General features: G+C 39.6%; 1 protein-coding gene across 1 annotated transcript; it reads right to left on the reverse strand.

The window, feature by feature from the left end:
* Nucleotides 1-287: 287 nt before the first annotated feature.
* grm6b (glutamate receptor, metabotropic 6b) lies at nucleotides 288-19,392 on the reverse strand. The gene is made up of 11 exons (XM_074666168.1): nucleotides 19,127-19,392; nucleotides 17,311-17,900; nucleotides 12,911-13,127; nucleotides 10,795-10,930; nucleotides 10,522-10,676; nucleotides 10,135-10,275; nucleotides 9,852-10,052; nucleotides 8,943-9,082; nucleotides 6,216-6,839; nucleotides 5,826-6,137; nucleotides 288-2,496 (listed from the first exon to the last, which is right to left on the reverse strand). The coding sequence occupies exons 2-11, from the start codon at nucleotides 17,845-17,847 to the stop codon at nucleotides 2,257-2,259; spliced, it is 2,703 nt and encodes a 900-aa protein (XP_074522269.1). The 5' UTR covers nucleotides 17,848-17,900; nucleotides 19,127-19,392; the 3' UTR covers nucleotides 288-2,256.
* Nucleotides 19,393-20,162: the final 770 nt, after the last annotated feature.

Raw genomic sequence — 20,162 nt, forward strand, 5'->3', positions numbered from 1 at the left:
AACGTGTTTGTGTAAATCTTGATTAGCTTATTTTTTTTGTTGTTCTTTTGTGAGTGTCACTGTATGTGAGGGACAAAGCTGACTGATTTGAGGAGCCTTTGAATGTGGTCATCTTCTATAATCATTCTCTGAAAAACAACCATTTATTTTTCATATTTATTTATAAACCATCTCCTCAAACCCCTACAGGTGAAGTTTCACCTGTAGGGGTTTAAGCTTGAATGACCCTGTCAGATGTAAATCAACACAAATAAACAAGAACTTTTTAAATTAAGGTTTGTGTGGAGTTGACAAGAAAATTCCTCCTGCCTGTGCTTTTGTTCACAACCACTGAGGTGTGCCAGCCTGCAGGGGGCAGTACAAACAAAGTTTTCTCTTACACAGGCGTATGTGAAACAGTGGAGCTTTACTGCAAGGATAAATGCACTGCATGTTGTAGATCCAAATGTACTCAAAGTGCCAGCACAGAATGAAATCAATGAAAGTGTCATCTGAGACATCTTCTATAAAACCTGAGTTGTACAATGTGATCAAGTAAAAAAAGAACACTGAAAACACCGTTGTAGAAATAATTCACTTTAGAGGTTATCTAATAGCTGTAGAACTGAATTAAATACAAACAACAGCACTAATCTTAGTGGCATACTGTAACGTGTCTGTGATTTAGCATGTTGTTTTAAAGGCTGACCTTTGAGAAGATATCGTTGTAATTAAAAAGGAAACAATATAAGGAAATTCCAAACATTGTTTTCACTGATGGAGAAGTAAAAGTACCAAGCTTAACATATGTATCCTGTTCACAATCACTTGTTTCCTGTCTGCACCCATAAATTTACAGTTTCCACAATGAAATCCAGCTGGTATAATCACAACTGTACACAACGATAATTTCAATGAAATGCTTTGTTGCCTTCATGATTAGGATCTAAAAGATTTCAATCTGAGTGCTTCATGTACGCTGATTTAATTCAAGTCTCCTGGTGGTTTTCGTAATAAATAGTAACAGGAGGTGTTGGTGCATTTATAACCTAGTTTCAGTGCAGTTAGAAGAAAAGTCACGACATCCCATAAAAAACAATATATCAGAACATTCATATGCACATTAATCACAATCCATGCAGTGCAACTGGAGTCGGTAAACAAAGAGCTCCTCAGGCCCCTTGGGGTTCCACACGCACACACACGCACACACACACACCTTCCTGTAGGGCAAAGGTCATCCTATATATATATATATAGTTTGTTTTCTTTTACTAAACAGCCTTTCTCACATTAATGGTATATAAATATGGACAATGTGCCTCCATCTGTCTCGCTGATTGTAAAAAGATGAAGCCAAAATATCTGGCTGTAATGTGATACATATCTTGTAGCCAAAGCATGCACAGGAGCAATCTGGCTGGTGGATTCATGGAAGTGATGTCTTCATTCTTTTGCCAACCAAAGCACTCATTTAACCTGCGACAGAGGGTAATACAGCTGTTCTGTGTTGAACTGACCCTTGGATCAATATAGTTCAAAGCAGAGCAGATTCATGTTTGCTGGTTTGAAGCCAACACTCAATTTTTCTCAACATTTTCTGTCACTCTCGTCTTCTTCTCTGCTATTTCGATAGGGAATGTTCCAGGCGCCACATGTTTCAGCAGAACTGTCAAATGGGATGTCACTTTCTTGTCAAATAACTTAAACTTTACAAAAATGATCACTTGCACATGAACAAGCATAACAAGAGAGCGCACTTGTAAGAAAAAAACAACTAATGTGTATTTTGATGTGCTGGTTTAGCCCATCTGTTATAAAGGACGGTCTCGAGCCAGCTGCCGTGGAAGCTTTAAATATTTTGGCTTCACTCTTGGAGGGCTGTCGTGCAGTCTAGCTTTATGTCCTGTGATTTTCCAGAGGAAGTAAAAACAGACCATACCCTATTGTCACATCATTGTGTATACATGGATGTTACACAAAACATGTTGCTGTCCATTCAGGATGGTCGTACGTCTTTCTAGTTCCTGTTCAAGTGCACCCAAAGTTTTTGTTTTCATTTGTTAATCCTCAGAGGTTCAGTGGATTTCAGTGACCTTTGTAAGAATGATAAAAAAAAATCCAAAAACCCATCATTGGTGTTTCAAGTGATTGTTGCAAACCGTCAGAAGAACAGTCAAAACTAAGGTTAAGAGCGTTTTCTTTTTCACTGATCACCAATCATCTCAGTGTCAGATGAGTGTGGAGTGATAAACCATGGACTTGGCTCAGTTAGTTTCACTGCGATCTGTCCGGTTCAATCTTGGACTCTCCATTTTGTTTGTCGTTGGACTTCTGAGACAGATGAGTGGACACAGTGGCCGCTTGGACCACCGCTTTGAAACTGCGCTTTCTCTTCTGGACGTTCTGCTCAGGATGGAAGATGATGACGTAGACTTTGGGGATATAGAGCATGCCCAGAGACACCGTGGCACTCAGGCTCATGGACACTGTCAGGGTGGTGGTCTGAATGAACATCTGTAACAGAGAAACATTAGGTCAGAGAGGTCCCTGTGTACACTTATCCACACATTATTGGGTCAATTATAGTTTGATTATGGCATAATTCTTTGAATTCCTACGAGTATGCAGTTAATCAATGGTAAAATGATACGTCAGGATGATATACCATACGTTATCCAAGGATGTCAAAATGAAGCCTTTACAACTTTCATCTCCAAGCACGGGAGGCAGTGTTTTACCCTGCTGAATGATTTATGACCCAGTAAATGTAGTCAGGAAAAGAGGCTCTATTTATGGGCTTTGACCATGTATACCCCTTACTGTTCTTCCTCATATTGCAAATCCAACAGTAATAATGAGAAGTGACTGCTCCTGAGATCTGCCTCCAATAAATTATGAACTCATTATTCCAGCAAACGGTACAGGTCATAAATAAACCAAGCCATATGTGCCATAAATAAGATATATTTGTGCCATAAATAAGTCATAGATTGTACACTATCCCTCACAGCATTCGCACATCCTGGTATCTCACATGCTGATGCCTATATAGTCCCATGCTTTTCATCCTGTCCTCCTTAATGACCTCTCAATTTCATAAAGGAGCTGCGATGATTTATGTGCACAGAGTGGATTGTATTCATGCATCTGGCCCAAGGCGAGCAGGGACTCTGATTCACTAACAGTGAATGGTTTCTCCATATGTGAAAACAGACTTTAAGCAGGTAAATCATTTCTGTGCTCTGACACATGATGGAGGGGAAACAGCCCATCAGCTGTGCCAAAGTTTGTGTCTATATTTAGCTCTTTTCTAAGTGATGATTAATTGAATGGGACGGCTGAATTGGTCTACGAGGGGTTCCTACTATCTCTCAGCTCATCTGACCTCCTTTCTCCCCCTCCTGTTCTTAATTCATTTCATTTCTATTCGGGGGAGGTGAAAAGACTTTGAGAGCACCTCAGGCTTTAATTGTTTCAGCCTGACTGACTCATAAAACAGCTTTCCATTAGTTGAGGCATATCCTTTTTTTTCCTTTCTTTTTCTAAACAGTCGCTGACTTAGTGACAGCAGAAATAGCCCACAAGCCAAATTAAACCCTGTAGTCAGTACAGTGGAGGCAGGATGTCCTGTGAGTACAGAAGGAGGCAAATGCAATGTGACAGGCAACAAACTCGGGTTTCCCTCAGAACATCTGAGGGATTCATTTACTCTCTTACAGTTACTGTATGTTATTGTGTATTGCATAATTCTTGTTCAAGAGATGTGGAAAACCCTCCCTTTAATATAAATGATCTACATCAAGGAGCTGTATAAACCACGACACTTGATCCTCTTAGGTTGAATTGAATTTGTTACAAAAGCAAATTTAGCAAAAGACTCCACTGATGAAATTACAAGGGCTGGATGAATAAGCCTGAGAATAAACCCTGCCTTCCCTTTGTTTGTTTGTTTGTTGTCAAATAAATAAGAGGATCCCAACAAAAGTAAATATTTATTCCTCTGCTTTTTCTTGGGTGAACGTCTAATTCAAACTATGAGTCACTGATCTGATAAAACGACTTTGAAAACATCACAGACATCAAGGATAAATAGAAAATTGTGTTTGGGTAATACCTCCTGTCTGCAAAAGCCTTGGTTTTTGTTCAAGACTGTCTGATAGTGAATAGATTATTTTAATCTGTTTTGTTATTTAGATGTTTAGGTTTAAAGCGGTAGAGTACACTTCTGAAATATCTGTTAACCCTTTACTGCCTGAATTAATCAATTATAAAAATAGATTGTTTTCATGTGTTTTTGCATTCTTACAGATGCTAAATTGAGTAGGGATTGTAAATTTGAGTCTTGTACACACAATAATTATAACTAAGTTATATTACATATATAGATAGTATAGTGGACCTGATACGATCCTTGGTATGTGTAGAATATGAATCAATAGATAGTAATGAGATACAAAAGTCATTCAGCTGCATCAAGACCTGACAGGGTATGTCACAAATTTGTGACAACAGGCATCAAGGGGTTAATCTGCCAGCACCACAATCTTGTCTGATTTCTGTATTCATACTATAAAACATGAACAGGCAGTTCCAACAGACGTGTAAAGTAACTGCAATGCTTATGATGATAACACGAGTCGCTGCTGCACCCTGCCAAGTTATGAATAAACTCGCTGCTTCTCATAACTCACACAGAGTTTTGAAGATCTGCTTTAAGTTAACTATAAGCTGACCAAACTTTTATCATTCAGACAGTTATGGGTTTTCTTTTAAAATCTTTTTGATTTCAACTGATTTTGCTAAATACTTAAAGTACCCCCAGTGTTTTTCCACATAATTTTTGAATTGCATGTTTTACCTGTTTTTTTTTTCTCACTATTACCGCTTTTTTCTTTTTCCAATCTTTTATTATTATCGTGGTTCATATCCCTGCATCCGTACCATATGAGTGTTCTTCCTTAAATGTGTTTTCTGCAAATTTCAATTAAAAAAAATCATGAATGATTAAGCCTCCACAGAGCAGAAAGCAGCCTCAGAAAAGTAATAAAACTGATGCCATTAATAAGAGGGAGGGTTTTAATAGCAAGCTTGCAGTACTTTCAAGTATATGAATTTAACCCCTTGATGGCAGTTTTCACATCATATATATATATATATATATATATATATATATATATATATATATATATATATATATATATATATATATATATATATATATACAGTTTTTTTTATATATATATAGTTTTTTATATTATAGAGAGTTTTTTTTATTTGTCTGGTGTGCGATTTTTAATTCACCTTGCTATTTGGAATAAGTAAGACCCAATAAGTCTAAGAACTAAACTTGGTCTTTGTACAGAAAGTTTGATTATTTGTGTTATGAGTTCCCTATTAGTTGTTTGTTATTAGTGTTATTGAACTTAAACATGTTTTTTATTTCACTAAAAAGGGTGTAATGTTGTGATTTCACCAAAAGATGATGTGGGTAGTGTCCCTAAATGTGGCTAATAGGTCAAAGTTTAAAAAACTTTACAGTCAGCACTCAATTTAGCACCTGTGAAAATGCAAAATCACACAAAACTTTTTTTATTTGATTGCGAATTAATTCAGACAGTAGGGGTTTAATTCCTAATGTGAGTTTTTTGTGTTGTTTTGTTTTTGTTTTTGTTTTTTTTGTGTCTTTGTTTATTTTTGGTGTTCTAGGTAACAACTGTATCCACCCCAGAAAAAAAGTGGAGTAAAAATAATTGAATAGCTCAGAGTTAGACTATTAAAGAAATGTAGATGTACAAATAATCCCAGATGTGGCTTGAAGGATCATAAACTGTAAAATTCTCCACCTTCTCAGTCGACTGTGCTGTGCCGAAGAAGATTGGTACGAAAGCCAGCCAGATGATGCAGGTGGTGTACATGGTGAAGCCTATGGGTTTGGCCTCATTGAAGGTTTCAGGAACTCCTCTGCTCTTGATGGCGTACACAGTGCAAGTGATCATCAGGACAATACTGTAGCTCAGACACAGGATGAGGGACAGATCAGACATATCACACTTAAGGACCCCACGGGCAAACTCTGGGTTTGGGGGCTTCTGCTCCTCGTAGTCAATGATGGTGTGAGGTGGCACAACGCCAAACCAGATGAAAACAGCAAGTACCTGCAGAGACAACAAGGGTCAGTGCTTCAAAGGATTTGGGATGATGTGTGTGAAAGTGGTATCTGTGAGCGTTCATACCTGCACTGAGATGAGTATAAAGGTGATAATCAGCTGAGAGGTTGGGCTGATGAATTTGGGAGGTGTGACCGACTTCTTGCCCTGCTCAAAGATGCGGTAGATGCGGTTGGTCTTGGTAAGCATGGCAGAGTAGCTGATGCACATGCCGAGGCCCAGCAGCAGCCTCCTGAAGGCACACACTGCTGTACTGGGCTCGGCTATCATGAGAAAGGTAATGAGGTAGATGAGGAAGATGCCGGTCAGCAGCACATAGCTCAGCTCTCTGCCAGATGCTCGAACGATTGGCGTGTCGTTAAAGCGGATGAAGGTGACAATGACTCCAGTGGTGGCCAGAATGCCCAGGATTGCCAGAAAGACAGGGATGATGGCCCAGGGAGAGCTCCACTCCAGCTTAATGATGGGCGTGGGCCGGCAGCCTGTGCGGTTCTTCAGGGGCCTCATGTCAAAGGGGCACATGTCACAGGAGAACTCATCCAGGAGGTACTGGTAGCCATCGCAGAGTTCACAGTGCCAGCAGCAAGGAACACCTTTGACCATCTTCTTCCTCTCTCCAGGCTCACAGGGGAAACTGCAGACTGACTCTGGGATCTTACGGTCACCACCTGACCACTGCATGTCCTCAGGCTACAGGTAAAAACAGAACATCGTCTAATTGCACCAGAAGGATAAGACTGTTGTACGTTGTAAGACTGACACTGCTGGCCTTAATTCAGGCAGACACCTATTAAATTAAGCCTGTTTTTTAACCACTAATTAGTCTCTAATTGTGTGCATCTTTATAATCGACCGTGCCAGCCATCAGAATCAAAAGGCCTAATTAACCAGCTGAAGATTTAGCTAACTAGTCTCAAACTACAGAATTGATGTGTGGTACTTTGGTTAGCTAGTATAAGCACATCTCTTTCCTGCTTCTTTTTCAACAACAGGCATGAAAATGTAATCCAGAATCCAGAAGAGAATTTATAATCACTTTTGCAAGCCAATGGACCCTTTCAGCATGACAAACAGTCAAAACTCAAATGTAAGCAAGTGTTCATGTCTTAGCTTAGGTAAACAATTGTCTAATTGGACTTAAAGGTCCCATTTTATGCAAAAATCACTTTAGTAAGTCTTTTAGTTAAATTTGTGGGTCTTTGGCTTTCCTCCCAGCCCACAAAATGTGATATTTAATGACAAACTCTGTACTTAGTCGTGCTTGTGAATGTAAAATCCTGACCTAAAACGAGCTGTTTGGATTTGGAGGATTTGCCAACGTCAGCGATTCCCTTTTTTTTGACCAATCAGGAGCAAGTCTGACCTGATTGGTCCACCGGAGCAGATACCCCCCCTGCTGCTGGAGAGAAATCTTTCTAACAGCAGGGAGTAGAATGCCAAAGTTGAAGAGCCATCACTGCTCTATTTTTGGCTGTAAACAGCCACATAGTTCCATGCAGAAGCTTAGCATCTCTGAAGAAGACAAGACTAAGTGGTTAGAGTTCATTTATCAAGGAAATGTACCAGCTACACTCGGTAAAACTGTGCTAGTCACTTCACAGCTGACTGCTTTTCCAACTTTGGACAGTACAACAGAGGGCTAGTGAATAGACTGGTCCTGAATCCAGGCGCATCACCAACGATCCACCAACAAACCTTGGACCCTGGAAATGTGAGTATTTTAAATGCTGTGCTGTGGAGCAGATGTAAGAGCTTTTCCTCAGTGTCCCCCTTGACTCTGTGTTGGCCTCAGGATGCTAACTTTAGCTGCAGTTAGCCTGTTGTTTTAGCCTGTAATGTTACGGTAAACGAGCTTTGCTGTTTTCTAAACACTGTGCACTTGGAGCTTGTGGCACCGCTCTCAGTGACGCTGAAGAGCGGGGCGGTATCAGCAGTGGCTCATTTACATATGAAGGTCGCGCCCACTAAATCAGAGCGTTCTGAACAGAGGGGCTATGAGAGCCTGGAAACAATGCTGCTGTGCTTGATTTTTTGGCTTTTTGGACCAAAACATGTTACTACCATTTCATGAAGACATCAATGATCCATATTAAACTGCAGAAAAGGAGCATAATATGGGACCTTTAATATGAGCCTTGTTCAACTGATGAGTCCAGAAAAATGTCTTATTTGAAGATACTGAAGGACAGAACTGAGGCCTGAATTGCTTGGGAAAAAATGGGGTAAAAAATTAGACTCCTTGGAAAATGACTTGATCCAAGAAACTTAACAAGCAGATTTTTATTTACATTTTTATAAGCAATAAAGGTGTCATTTATTTTTATTTTTTTAGTATCTTGAATGAGACATTTTCTGGACTTGTCAGTTGGTTGTGTTTCATATGAAGACTTTTTTTTTACTAAAAAATGTCAAACACTTGCTTAGATTTTAGGTTTTGCAGCAAAATCTGCTTCGTATTGAATATTCTCAAAAGTTGTCAAAACATTTAAATTCCTGCCCTTGAGAATAACTCATTAAAGAATTTATTAGGGCTATTCAAACATTTCTCTAACTCACTGACTTTGATGCTTTGTATTAGCTGAGATTAATATCCTTTTTTTTACCATTTAACTGGAGCCAACCACAAGTCAGAGTGGCTTGATATGTACTATCCATTTGAATCTGTTTATAAACTTAAAAATCTTTATTTATTCATTGACTCAGCAAAGCTATCCATGTTTTTTTGTATCTTCTTGAAATGTCAAAAGATTTGTAGAAGTTGTACCTGAAATGCACCAAAAAAAGAATATTTACATTGAGTCGGAGGTGGTTTGTCCACTGGCCGATTTCCTTATAACCAGGGTTGCTGACGTTGGACATTTGATACTGGAAGATGTCGTATCGTCCAGGAGCATCGCCATTTTCATTGAACATCACTCCAGTTCCTGCGCTGCCTGTTTGACAGAGACACAGATTTCACAAACCAGGTACTGCCCATAAGTATCGAGTCAGAAGATGTAAGGAATTCAAACATGCATCCCTATCCTTGGTGGCAGAGAAAACACCCACACACGGTTGAATACAGCTTGTGTTTGCTTATCTTCAGTCTTGTGCAATCATGTGAAAGCTGAGTGCAGGATGCTTTTTAGTGAAGGCTCTTCTCCATGCATACAGTCTTCCAGTGCACTCTGCTCTGTTGCCCTAACATGATTGTGAGTTGGTCTCAGGTCCCTGCAGGCGCTAAGACAGAAAATCTTCCACACAAGCCAAGGTCACCCAGCAAGCAGAGAGCAGTAAATAGGATGCTTTCATAGAACTTTTTTTTCCTATTTCTAAACCTTGACTTTTTTATGAAAGACGAGGATGAAAGGCAGGAGGCAGCATTGTGAATAGGAAAGAGCAAGAAGGCAGCCCTGGGGAAAGGACGTGGCCTTGAAGAGAGATGCTGTCTTCTGTTACTAGGTACATTAGCAAAGACATTTCAAGGCCTTGGATTTAAGCTTGACCTTCCTAGCTACTGTTGACAGTCAATAACTTTCTTCTTTTTAAACCTTCCTTGGCAAGAACAGTTTCATAAGCTCACATCTTCAAATGGCATTTATTTTAATTATTGAGCGGAAATAAAATTTGATGAAATCAGAATTAATTAAAGTGTGGGATTTGAATTTGAAAACTTCCCTTTACAGATGAAAAACAATGAATGATGCGACATTAAAAGCTCACCGTTAAAGTTGACAGAACGAATGTACTGAAGGAGCATCCTTCCCTCCACAGGGTCCATCTTCTCACAGACTCCCATGGATCCAGGACATAAGTCCAGGTGCATGCTGTGTAAGGCGTGCGCCATGGCGTACACAGCATCTATGACAAACTGCACCTTGCCCTCCTGCTCATACTGAGAGTCTCGACTGATTCTTTCCTCCCCTGTAGAATGACATGTCAAATTCAGCATGAAGAAAGAAAAAGAAGAGAGGTAGCGTGTAAAAGTCGTCTTCAGCGTGCTCACCTGTACATTTTCTTTTGCCAAGGTCATACTTGATACCAGGGCGAGTTAATTTGCACTTGAAGTCATCCTCCCAGAATTCTGCAAACCACATGTTCCTCCTGTTGTTCTCTAAGGATCTTGAAGTGAAGTACTGGTCGAACCCTAAACAGTTTAACAAACTTTATCAGTTAGTGAAACTGGAAAATTACATTTTTCTTACAAATAAATATGGTAACAACTCCTCATTTACAGTGACTTGGAAGACAAAGTTAGCATCTGTCGTCCTAATTATTCTGCTCATTTTGTTGTATTAATCATCGATTCATCCATCAATGTGTTCAGGTCATCATAATTAATCCTTATTGATTAGAGTTGGATGTAATATTTGAGTGGATAAATTCACCCTACCATCAATTGAGGCTCTTTTGGGCAGGATGGTCACAGCCCCTTCAGCCACCTCTTCCTGGTCTTGAATGGGGGAGCTCTTAGCCCCCCAGCTATCTGAGCCAACAAACAGGAAGTGGCCTGTCAGATTGGCCTTTTTGGCAGCCCCTAACACCCGTCTGAGGAAGGACAGATTGTGTTTCATTATACACTTAGAGAGTTATTAAAGAAGGAACTTAATAACTTCATGTAAAAGTGTTACAGTGCTCATTTTGACACCCAGCTGGTTTGACTTACTTGATGTCATCCTCGTTGGCGAAGATGATGACCCCACGAGCGTTGGAGGTCTCCATCAGTCTCTTGATGATCTTGTCAAATTCTCCTGGTCTGGGCTCTCGGGGAATCTTTATGGACTGTGCAATACACAGACCCCCTGTATTAAAGACACAAGAAATGTTTTCTGCCGTACAAGTGTACGCTCCATTTCCTCCTCAAATAGCACAGACATATAATCACAAATATAGATTTAATTTTATATCTAAAAGCGAATAAATACGCTTTAAGTTACCTAATTAGCATGTCACTCTTCAAGCCTCACATGACAATTAGCATCAGCTTTATCAGTAATTGTAATATTAAAAAAAATAAATGAATAAAAATACCCTCCATGGTGATTACCATGAGATGAGTAAAAGTTGCTTAGCACACGGTAGTGAGCTTGTCAGTTATGTTTAATGTTAGGTCACACCACTGAGAGTACAGAGTCATGTAACTCCAAGTATGTTAACAGTCTGTAAGCTGTTCTAAGTCCTATTTTACACACAAAGAGCACAGACAGTCTGAAACTAAGGGGCCGGTAAGAATAATATAATTTCTTTGAGAAATATAAACAACTTATAATGTACAGCCAAAGAGTTTTTGTATTGTTTATTAATTAATTCCATGTGGCTGATAAATAGTGCTAAACTCTGATTGTAATATAACCCGTATATCGGTCAAAATCAATCAATCAGTCTTTATTTGTATAGCGCCAAAACATAACAAAAAAATGAAATTTGAATGTCTTTGTTTGAGGAAAAGTCAAAAGACCATAAAATTAGTTTTCTGTGCTCAGTTACATGCCATTTACAATACAATTACAACAGGAAGTCTCTATAGTGTCAGTATATTTCCTGAGAACTTCAACACTGATGTTACCCCTTGAGCCTTTGTGATCCTTCAAAATACATTGCATAAACTGAAACTTGTTTTAAATTCAGATGAGACGAAGCTTATGATTTTAACCAGATCAAAGACCAGATCACAAATTGTTCCTGATTGATGGAAAGCAAATACCCGGGTATATTGATTGATGACTTTTTACATTTTAATCACATGTACTGTGTTATGAAAAAGCTGAGGCTGAAACTGGGATTTTATTTTAGATACAAGTTGTGTTTTTCTTTTAATGTAGAAAAGCGGCTTCTTTATCTGTTTTAAAAAATGGTGATCTTTTGGACATGCGCGCCTCTGCACAGGCTGCCTACCATGTATCCTTGACGTTAATTGGGAAAAGAGATTTTTGCCCTCAGCCTGGAGCCTGTTACAGAATGACTTACAGCTCAGTGAGCTGGTGTCCTTAAATGTTTTTAAATTATAATTAGATTTGGCATGGAAGCAGATTGTATAGGATATCAATGGTTTAGATTGGCTGTTTGAATGATAAATCCCAAGATATGACTAAAAGATGCATTGTGTTTTGTAAATTGTACATTGTCTCTCTTTGTATATCTGTCTGTAACTTTGTGTTTTTGCTGCTGCCTGTCTTGGCCAAGTCTCCCCAGAAAAATTTGTTTGTTTTTTATCTCAAAGGGACCAACCTGGTTAAATACAGATTAAATCAAAGTAAAAATAAGAAATAAAACCCATGCCTTCTACAACTCAAGCCAAAGGCTTCCCTTTGAATGTACATTAGATCTATTTGACTGTATCTATAGCACAGTGACATAGTGACTACTCTAGATATATCATTTGTTTTGGGGAGAATTTAAACAGTTAATTCAACAAACAACTGAAACTTCCTCAATATGCCAGGTGTTCTAATAATCTCAGCCAACACAGTATGTCTGTATAGAATAAGAGGTTATTTCACCTATCCATTGGTAAAAAGTTTTTAGTCCAGACTAAAAGAAATGCACCAACTGTGTTGCTGGAGTGACAAAAAATGATGATGATTATGGATGTATGTTAATAAAATCTGAGCTCTTGCCATATTTCAGATTTTAAAACCACATCAGGTGGTGACTTCTGTTTGCCCTGCTAACCCACGTACATTGAAGGATTTTTTCCCCCTTTAACAGACTTCAAATAAGTAAAAAAAAACATGGCTGGATAAATATGTGATCCACATTACATGACAGGACAGAAACACAACCTGCTTCTCTGGATATCTGGAGGAAAGCGTCCACACCACTCTCTCCATAGTTGCCCTCAGAGGCCAGGGTCGAGACGTAGTTCCAGCCCATGGCTTTGACGATGTCCACCATGGCTTGAGCCTGGTAGGAGTCAGGAGGCACCACACGAGAGAAGAACTCGTAGCGGCTGTTGTCACTCAGCTCTGGGGCAGTGGAGGCGTAGCTGATCTGAGGGATCTGAGACACATGGATGGGTGAGTAGTGATGGGTCCAGCCAAGTGGAAAAACTCAGTGTCTCTGACTATTAGACTAACATTAGATACAAAAGGTAAAAGACTGGCTAGAAGCGGCAGTGACCCATGTCAGAGGATGATTCACCACTTACTCACTCACAAAACCTTAACAGTGTCAAATGGAGGACTTTCACATGAATGTTAACAAGTCATAGAGCACTGAAGGTCCTAACGTGGGGGGTTGATAGATATACACATCACCATTTGGAGGAATCCATCATTTCAAAGAAATGAGGCAACTTTCTCAATGCTGTAAGCCGGTCCGTACCGAGGATTTGACATGACGGTGAAATACAGATGGTAGAAACCACAGCTGTAAGAGCATTTGTTTGTAGGGAAAAATGGATGAGAAGATTAATTTACTGGTGTGCTGGTTCTTTAATGACACAGTTTATTTCGATAGTCTCGACCCTGACCCTGCTAATGCCAGGCCCCCAGCGTGGCTTAACGCTCGGCCTTCTGAAGGGGACTAGGGGAAAAAGGTAGACACAAGGGGTAGTGACGGGAGAAGGAGAGAGGAACGAGAGAACCATTTCACAGATTATCTGGAAGGATTATAGGGGTTTTAGTCAAATTACGTTAAGCACAGAGGGAGAGACAGAGATCAAGAGACTGGAAAAAGGCTAGCATTTCTCAGCTGTAAGCCATACAATATATTTAATTCCAATGGCCACGTGAAGCTTCAATTTACTCCTGTTTGTCACCCCCATCAAAGTTGAGTGTACTTATCCTAGCCTTGGTGATACATGCTTCATCTGCTTCCAGAGGTGTTGGTTTCACCCACACACATGTAAATTTTAAGAATATGTATATATATATATAATGATTTCCTTCCATCACTGTTTGACTGATCTGCTGACAAACATAAGACAATGTGTCCAGAAGAGTTTGTGTTAATGACAACAAGGTGATACAGATGTTTGGATACAAATTTGTAATGAGGCAGCACATAATCCTCTCCAAATTAATCCCGTTGAAGCATCTGCACCAATTGACTGTGTACAATCAATGAGCCGTATTGGTAACAAGTATCCACTTACGATCCAGCACTGCTGAACTCCTCTTACTGTCAGTACATAGACAGATAGTGGATATTCTGGGATACAGGCCAAGGAAACATGATAGTGGTTTAGCCCTGACCTAATGGCCTAATGACCATTAAATATTCAGAGTTTATCATAATGAATCCTCTAACATTATCTAAAATGTTAATTTACAGATTCATTTTGATTGGTTGAATTCATAAAATGTCAAAACAGATTAGAATCTGCACAGGGATACCTTAAAGTTGCTCATTTTGTCTGAGGAGTTGTAAAAAATCTGAAGATATTTAATTTACAGGGATGTTAAAAGGGAGTGAATTAGTGTGAGAGTGGGGAGTGATGCAGGGCAAAGGGGCTACAGGTTGACTCCAAACCCAACAGACTGCTTGAGGACTCGTAATGGCGCACCACCTAACTACTAGGCCACCTCTATTAAGATGAACTTTGTGTGTAACTGTATTGCTCAAGCTGGCTTTCTGTTCAGCGCACTGAGTGTAGATTAAAGTTATTCATTCAAAAAGTGTCACCATGATATAAAATGACCCACAGATTAAGTTCCCTTCCATTGCAAAGCACAGCCATCATAATGAGAATATGTAAGGAGGATGCTGAAGCACCTCCAGCTCTGGCTCTGAGCAGATGTTCAATGTAAAGTTGACATGAGTCTAGAAGCATCCACAGTCCGGAGAGCTGCACATATGGACAGCAGGAGGAAACGTACCATTTAGTTAAATCTACTCCACGTCGTCCACGCCACAAGTTGCTGTTATCCCAGAACCAATGTCATCCTGATGCCCTGATGCTCTATTTTCAGCCCAGGGTCCTGAGCTGCTGAGAGGGGCTTAGTGGAGGTTGGGATCTATAATTCTGTAGTTAACATCTGCCTGTGTGAGAGCTGCCTTCCTTAGCTCTTAACTTAACATCATCACTATGAAGAGAGAGCTCCCAGCAGGAGCACACGGGCAAGCAACGTTTATTTTATGTGAGGAAATTCATTTAGCCAATTAAAACCAACAGAAACACTTTGTGACTAGATTTCTGACAGACTGTGTCAGCAAGTGGATGAGAACACGACATAATGTGGGATTTACACAGACTCAGTGTCCCTTTATCACTATAAGCAGTGTAATCAATTATCAAAGGTCAATCGTCTGTCAAAAAAAAAAAAAACCCTGTACACTGAACACGTCAAGGGGATTAACATGCAGGGGCTAACCCTAACAACAGACTTTGACTCCATGGATATGAACCAACTATCAACTCAGAAGCTTTAATTAATTGTTTCAAGTATGTTTTGAAATAATTGAAATGTGCTAGATGTGATATGCCAATGAAAGGATGTTATTTTGATAAAGTACAAGACACTAAAACCCCTTACAGAACCACAACTTAACTCTACTGTGGCCATGTCTAAACACAGACACCAAAGGCTCATTCATAATCTACTAGCGGACTGAAAATAAAGGACAGCTCTGTGTTAACAAAAACTGCATATTACCTGTGACTCAGTTTGCCAGTTAAGTTTGGGAGAAGGGGATGAAGTTTAGCTAGTTTAAGCATAAAGACTACTAGTGTTGGTGTGTGGTCAGCAGCATGAGTACCTCAGCAGAGCTGGTAATAAAGGAAGTCATCGATGACCGAACATGTAGTATGACAGAAGTTATCCTGAAAGCTGTCAGCTCTGGACACTCATCAAACAGCTTTTTCATCTCTTTTGTGAAGCAAAAGTTACCTGAAGCCCCTGAGTACTTATCTAATTAGACAGATTTCTGGATGAGTGATATATGAAATTGCCTCTATACCATCACTTTGAGACAGAGGTTTACAACAGAGGGTCCATGGCCCATAGGGGGTCCATAGAGATACTGCAGGGTCCATGACATGGTTAATCAGGCAAATTTTCGTTTTTTCAAATATTTGTTCCCAGATATTCAATTTGTATCCATGTCAATGTCTTTGAACTAGGGGGGCACCGATCACTGATCACTGATCTTTAAAAAGCCTGACCTGCCAACCAATTTTTTCTTTTTTTTTATATATAACTGACAGCATATGCCTTCAATGTTCAAATCTTTTTGAAAATTTTTCAAAATTTTATTGAAAATCATCAAACAATACCTGTGAAACAATAAAATCTTTATGTTTTAACTCAAACAACCAATAAAGTGTCCTGAGTTTTAGATCTCAGAGCAAAAAGCAACAATGGCTGGCAGTCAGACCTTCCTGGAGGTATATAAGATCAGTTTCATATGTAAGGATGGGCCGATCACTGATCCCCAAAATTAAGGAAATTGGCACCGACCAATCAGCCAACCGATCGATTGGTGCATGTCTACTTTGTGTGTTATCATTCTGTAAAAAAAGGCCTGTGTTTGAAATAAAAATGTTCATTTGAATAGCCTGTACACTTGATTGTCATGCAATTGACATCAGTGTTGACACTAGTATTGGTATCAGATGACAAAGTATGTTAGTAAATGACAGTGGCTTGGCCACCGTATCTCACAAATATTTGAAATGGAGGTACAGATATATTAACCTGTATATTATCTGGATAGTTGAGTGTTGTATGTCCAACAACAAGGTACATTTATACATAATACTAGGCCCATTTTAACATAAAACATAACTAAGTATATATCAAAGAGGGTCCCCACTCCATCTCTCCATCATAAAGGGGGCCTTTGGTCTGAACAATGTCGAAGGCCACTGCAATAAGTTATACAGTATGCACACATCTACCATAGTTTTTTAGCAGATAATCAAGCAGGACACCTTGGCTGATTTCTAAAGAGAGGAGAGAATATTTTTCAAATATTACTGATTAAACAGTTTTCTTTCCTTTTCATTATTTTAGGCCCCATTAACTTCATCTTGCGCTAATATGGAAATTCCAACCCTCAACTTTAAACCCACCCTTTAACATGTGTCCTCATGTCCTCTTTTGGGATTGATGATAAGAGAAAATCATGAGTAGCGGCTTTCCCTCGGCTACACTGTACCAGCTTACTACCACACAGAGGAATTACTGAGAAATTGTTCCTATTTTTGGTCGGTGAAAACAGGAAGGGAAAGGAAACTCACTGCAAACAGTCTGAGCACATTGGCCACCATGATAGACACCGAGCTTCCAGAAGCACCAATGACTCCGACCACCCTCTCCGGTTTGGGGATGATGGGAGGCTCTCCATTGGAGCAGCGCACATCTGATGTGTCCTTCTGGATGAGGGCCTGCACGAAGGTGAGCGACTGCTCCAAAGCATAGGTGTCTCTGGAGCAGGTGTCCAGAATCCGGGCTCCCAGAGTGATGTTGGGCAGCAGGTCAGGGTCACTGTTAATCTGGTCCAAAGCATACAGCATGGCCTCCAGTCGATGGATCCCCTTTTCCTTTTTGACCTCCCCACAGGGAACTCCTGCAGGCCCCCTGGAGTGCACAGGGAACAGCCCACCCAAGGTGATGTCGCCCTCGATTTTGATGGACTGGGGCTGGGTTCCCTGCTGGCCAGATGAGCTCGAGCAAACACCCACCAGCAGCACCCACATCAGCTGGAGCCATGTTTGGTGTCCCAAAGGTGAACTGAGCCAGCAGCACTGATGGGATGAGTAAGCCTCTGATGTCATGATGACCAGCAGAGGTACAGATAGCACCAGGCCACTCCCTCTACCTTTGACACCTGGGGGCAGTCAGAAAGGGGCGTCAAGGTTTGGTCACCAATTCATCACAATTTTAGTAAACATAATTTAATGATGACATTTAAAACTTATTTGATCATTTAATGTTTTTTTTTTCTTTTCATTAAGTTACAAAGTTGCATTTTGTCCATAGTGTTTACATCAGTTTGTTGAAAATGTATAATTTAAATTTTTTGTTTGATTTCTATGAAGCAATAATGATAATACTAAACATAGCATTCAGTATTCCAGACTCAAAGACATTTTTGAAATTAGATGAAAAATGAAATGTTTGATGCCTTAAATTCACACATTTCTATGCCATACTTTGAATCCTGTTTACCAAAAATAAATAAATAAATAAAAAGCTTGTTTGCCAAAAATACAACAAATGAGTCCCTGATACTGGTGTAAAAGCAAAAGGAGAAAAATATGAACACTTTCCGGCTCTACATTTCTGTCACATTGCATGTGTGCACAATAACACTGTAATTGTAAATCCTTCACAAGATCAATAATATATTTAATATCTTGATTTTTTGCAAATCTTTTGGTTCAAAATGTAAAATGTTTTGATCAACAAAACCTGAAACAAACTCATAAGAAGACTTTATATAAAAGCTCTAAATGCAAACATCGCAGGAAGCTCTTGTTGAAGAGAAGACTTTAGCCTGCATGCTCGATGAGTGTGCAGAAGAGTGAAAATTGGAAGCTTTTATCAAGGAGAGCTGAGAGTCCGTGATGGAAAACACTATAAATTTTGCAAAACAGAAAACATCTACCAAAGCTTTACCGCATTTCATGCTCCAAAAGTTGGAGCAGGTTAATTTTATCTCATGAGGACTTTTCAAAAGAGATACCACAGATTACAGCTATTATATTATCAATTTGAAAAAGGAAAAAATGTATCAGGTTAATTTTTTCAATAAAAATGCTTTTTTTTAAATTAATCCCACTGAAAAATGTTTGTCTTCCTACAGATGTGCTTTTAAAGTGCAACCCATACATGTGATGTTAAATCTCTTTATTTCTGAAATAATTTGTTAAGTTAGAATTAATCAAAATACTTGTAGAACTTATCTGAATCAATTAAACCAAAAAAAAATGCAAATTTGGATAAATCTAAGAATTGAAAACTATTAATTTACTGTGGAAAATTTACCCTTAAATTTTCTTTTTTTTTTTTTTTAACTGAAAACTTCAAAGTAAAGGAATTTCCTCTCCTTACCTGTCCATCCTTCATTGACCACTCTTCATTTTATCCATCACATGAACTCTTCCAAACAGGCCTATGTCCATGGTGTGAAACGTGACTATATATTTAGGGGCCAGGCTCTCCGCTCCTCACCAGAAGTAAATCCTCTGTCATCTCAGACAGCCGCTGTGCACTCTCTAAAATAACCAGAACACTCTGAGCACAATGCACTAAAAAAGAAAAAGTTCTGAACAAATGAATGAAGAAAAAATGACAAGACTGACTCTAAATGCCTCAGGCTTTAGTATCATGGTAAAGTCAAGGAAACGTGGTGAAAAAAAAACGCAGTATAACAGCAGTGAGATTCTACAAATCACTGCCAAATCCCTTAAAAGCTCTGCCTCTCTCTGTGTCGTTCTTTGGCTCTGCGTGCGTCTCTGTCCAGGCACTCCCCCCACCAACACCCAACACCCCCCTCAGTCCGCTCACTCTCTGTGTCACTCTCTGTTCCTCTCTGCCTTTCTCTCTCTGGCTCACTCACTCTCTGTTGAACCCTCTTCTTGCTCGTTCTCTCAGCCCACTAATGGCCACAGATTGGGATTATCATACAGGCGTCTGTGAAGAAAGCACGAGGTGGACCAGCCCATTTCTTTTTTTTTTTTTTTTTTTTATACGGCTCAACCAAACATCCCCCACCCCCACCGCCCCAACAACAGTCTGATGGACCTCTGTCACTTCCAGAGATTAGATGAGCAGCCATTTGATTCATGCTCTCTCTATCTTTCTCTCTCTAAAACACACACACACTCACACACACACACACACACACACACACACACACACACACCTGTCAACATTGGCTCAATGGTAGAGGATGTTTGAGGACCACATTTTTTTGTTGTTGTTCGTGTCTGTACATGTGTGTGCGTGAGTGCGTGTTTTTGTGTTTGTGTGTGTGGGTGCGTGCGTGCACAGGATGCAGCTGGATTATATTTATTATTGATTCTGGTCAATGCACTGGGGAAAGCAGGCCCCAGATCAGTTTGCAGGTCAACATTTGTCCATTAGA

Source organism: Halichoeres trimaculatus, unplaced genomic scaffold (assembly GCF_033239565.1).
Source record: "Halichoeres trimaculatus isolate MK-OKI-2021-1 unplaced genomic scaffold, fHalTri1.1 fHalTri1_scaffold_1, whole genome shotgun sequence".
Classification (NCBI taxonomy): domain Eukaryota; kingdom Metazoa; phylum Chordata; class Actinopteri; order Labriformes; family Labridae; genus Halichoeres; species Halichoeres trimaculatus.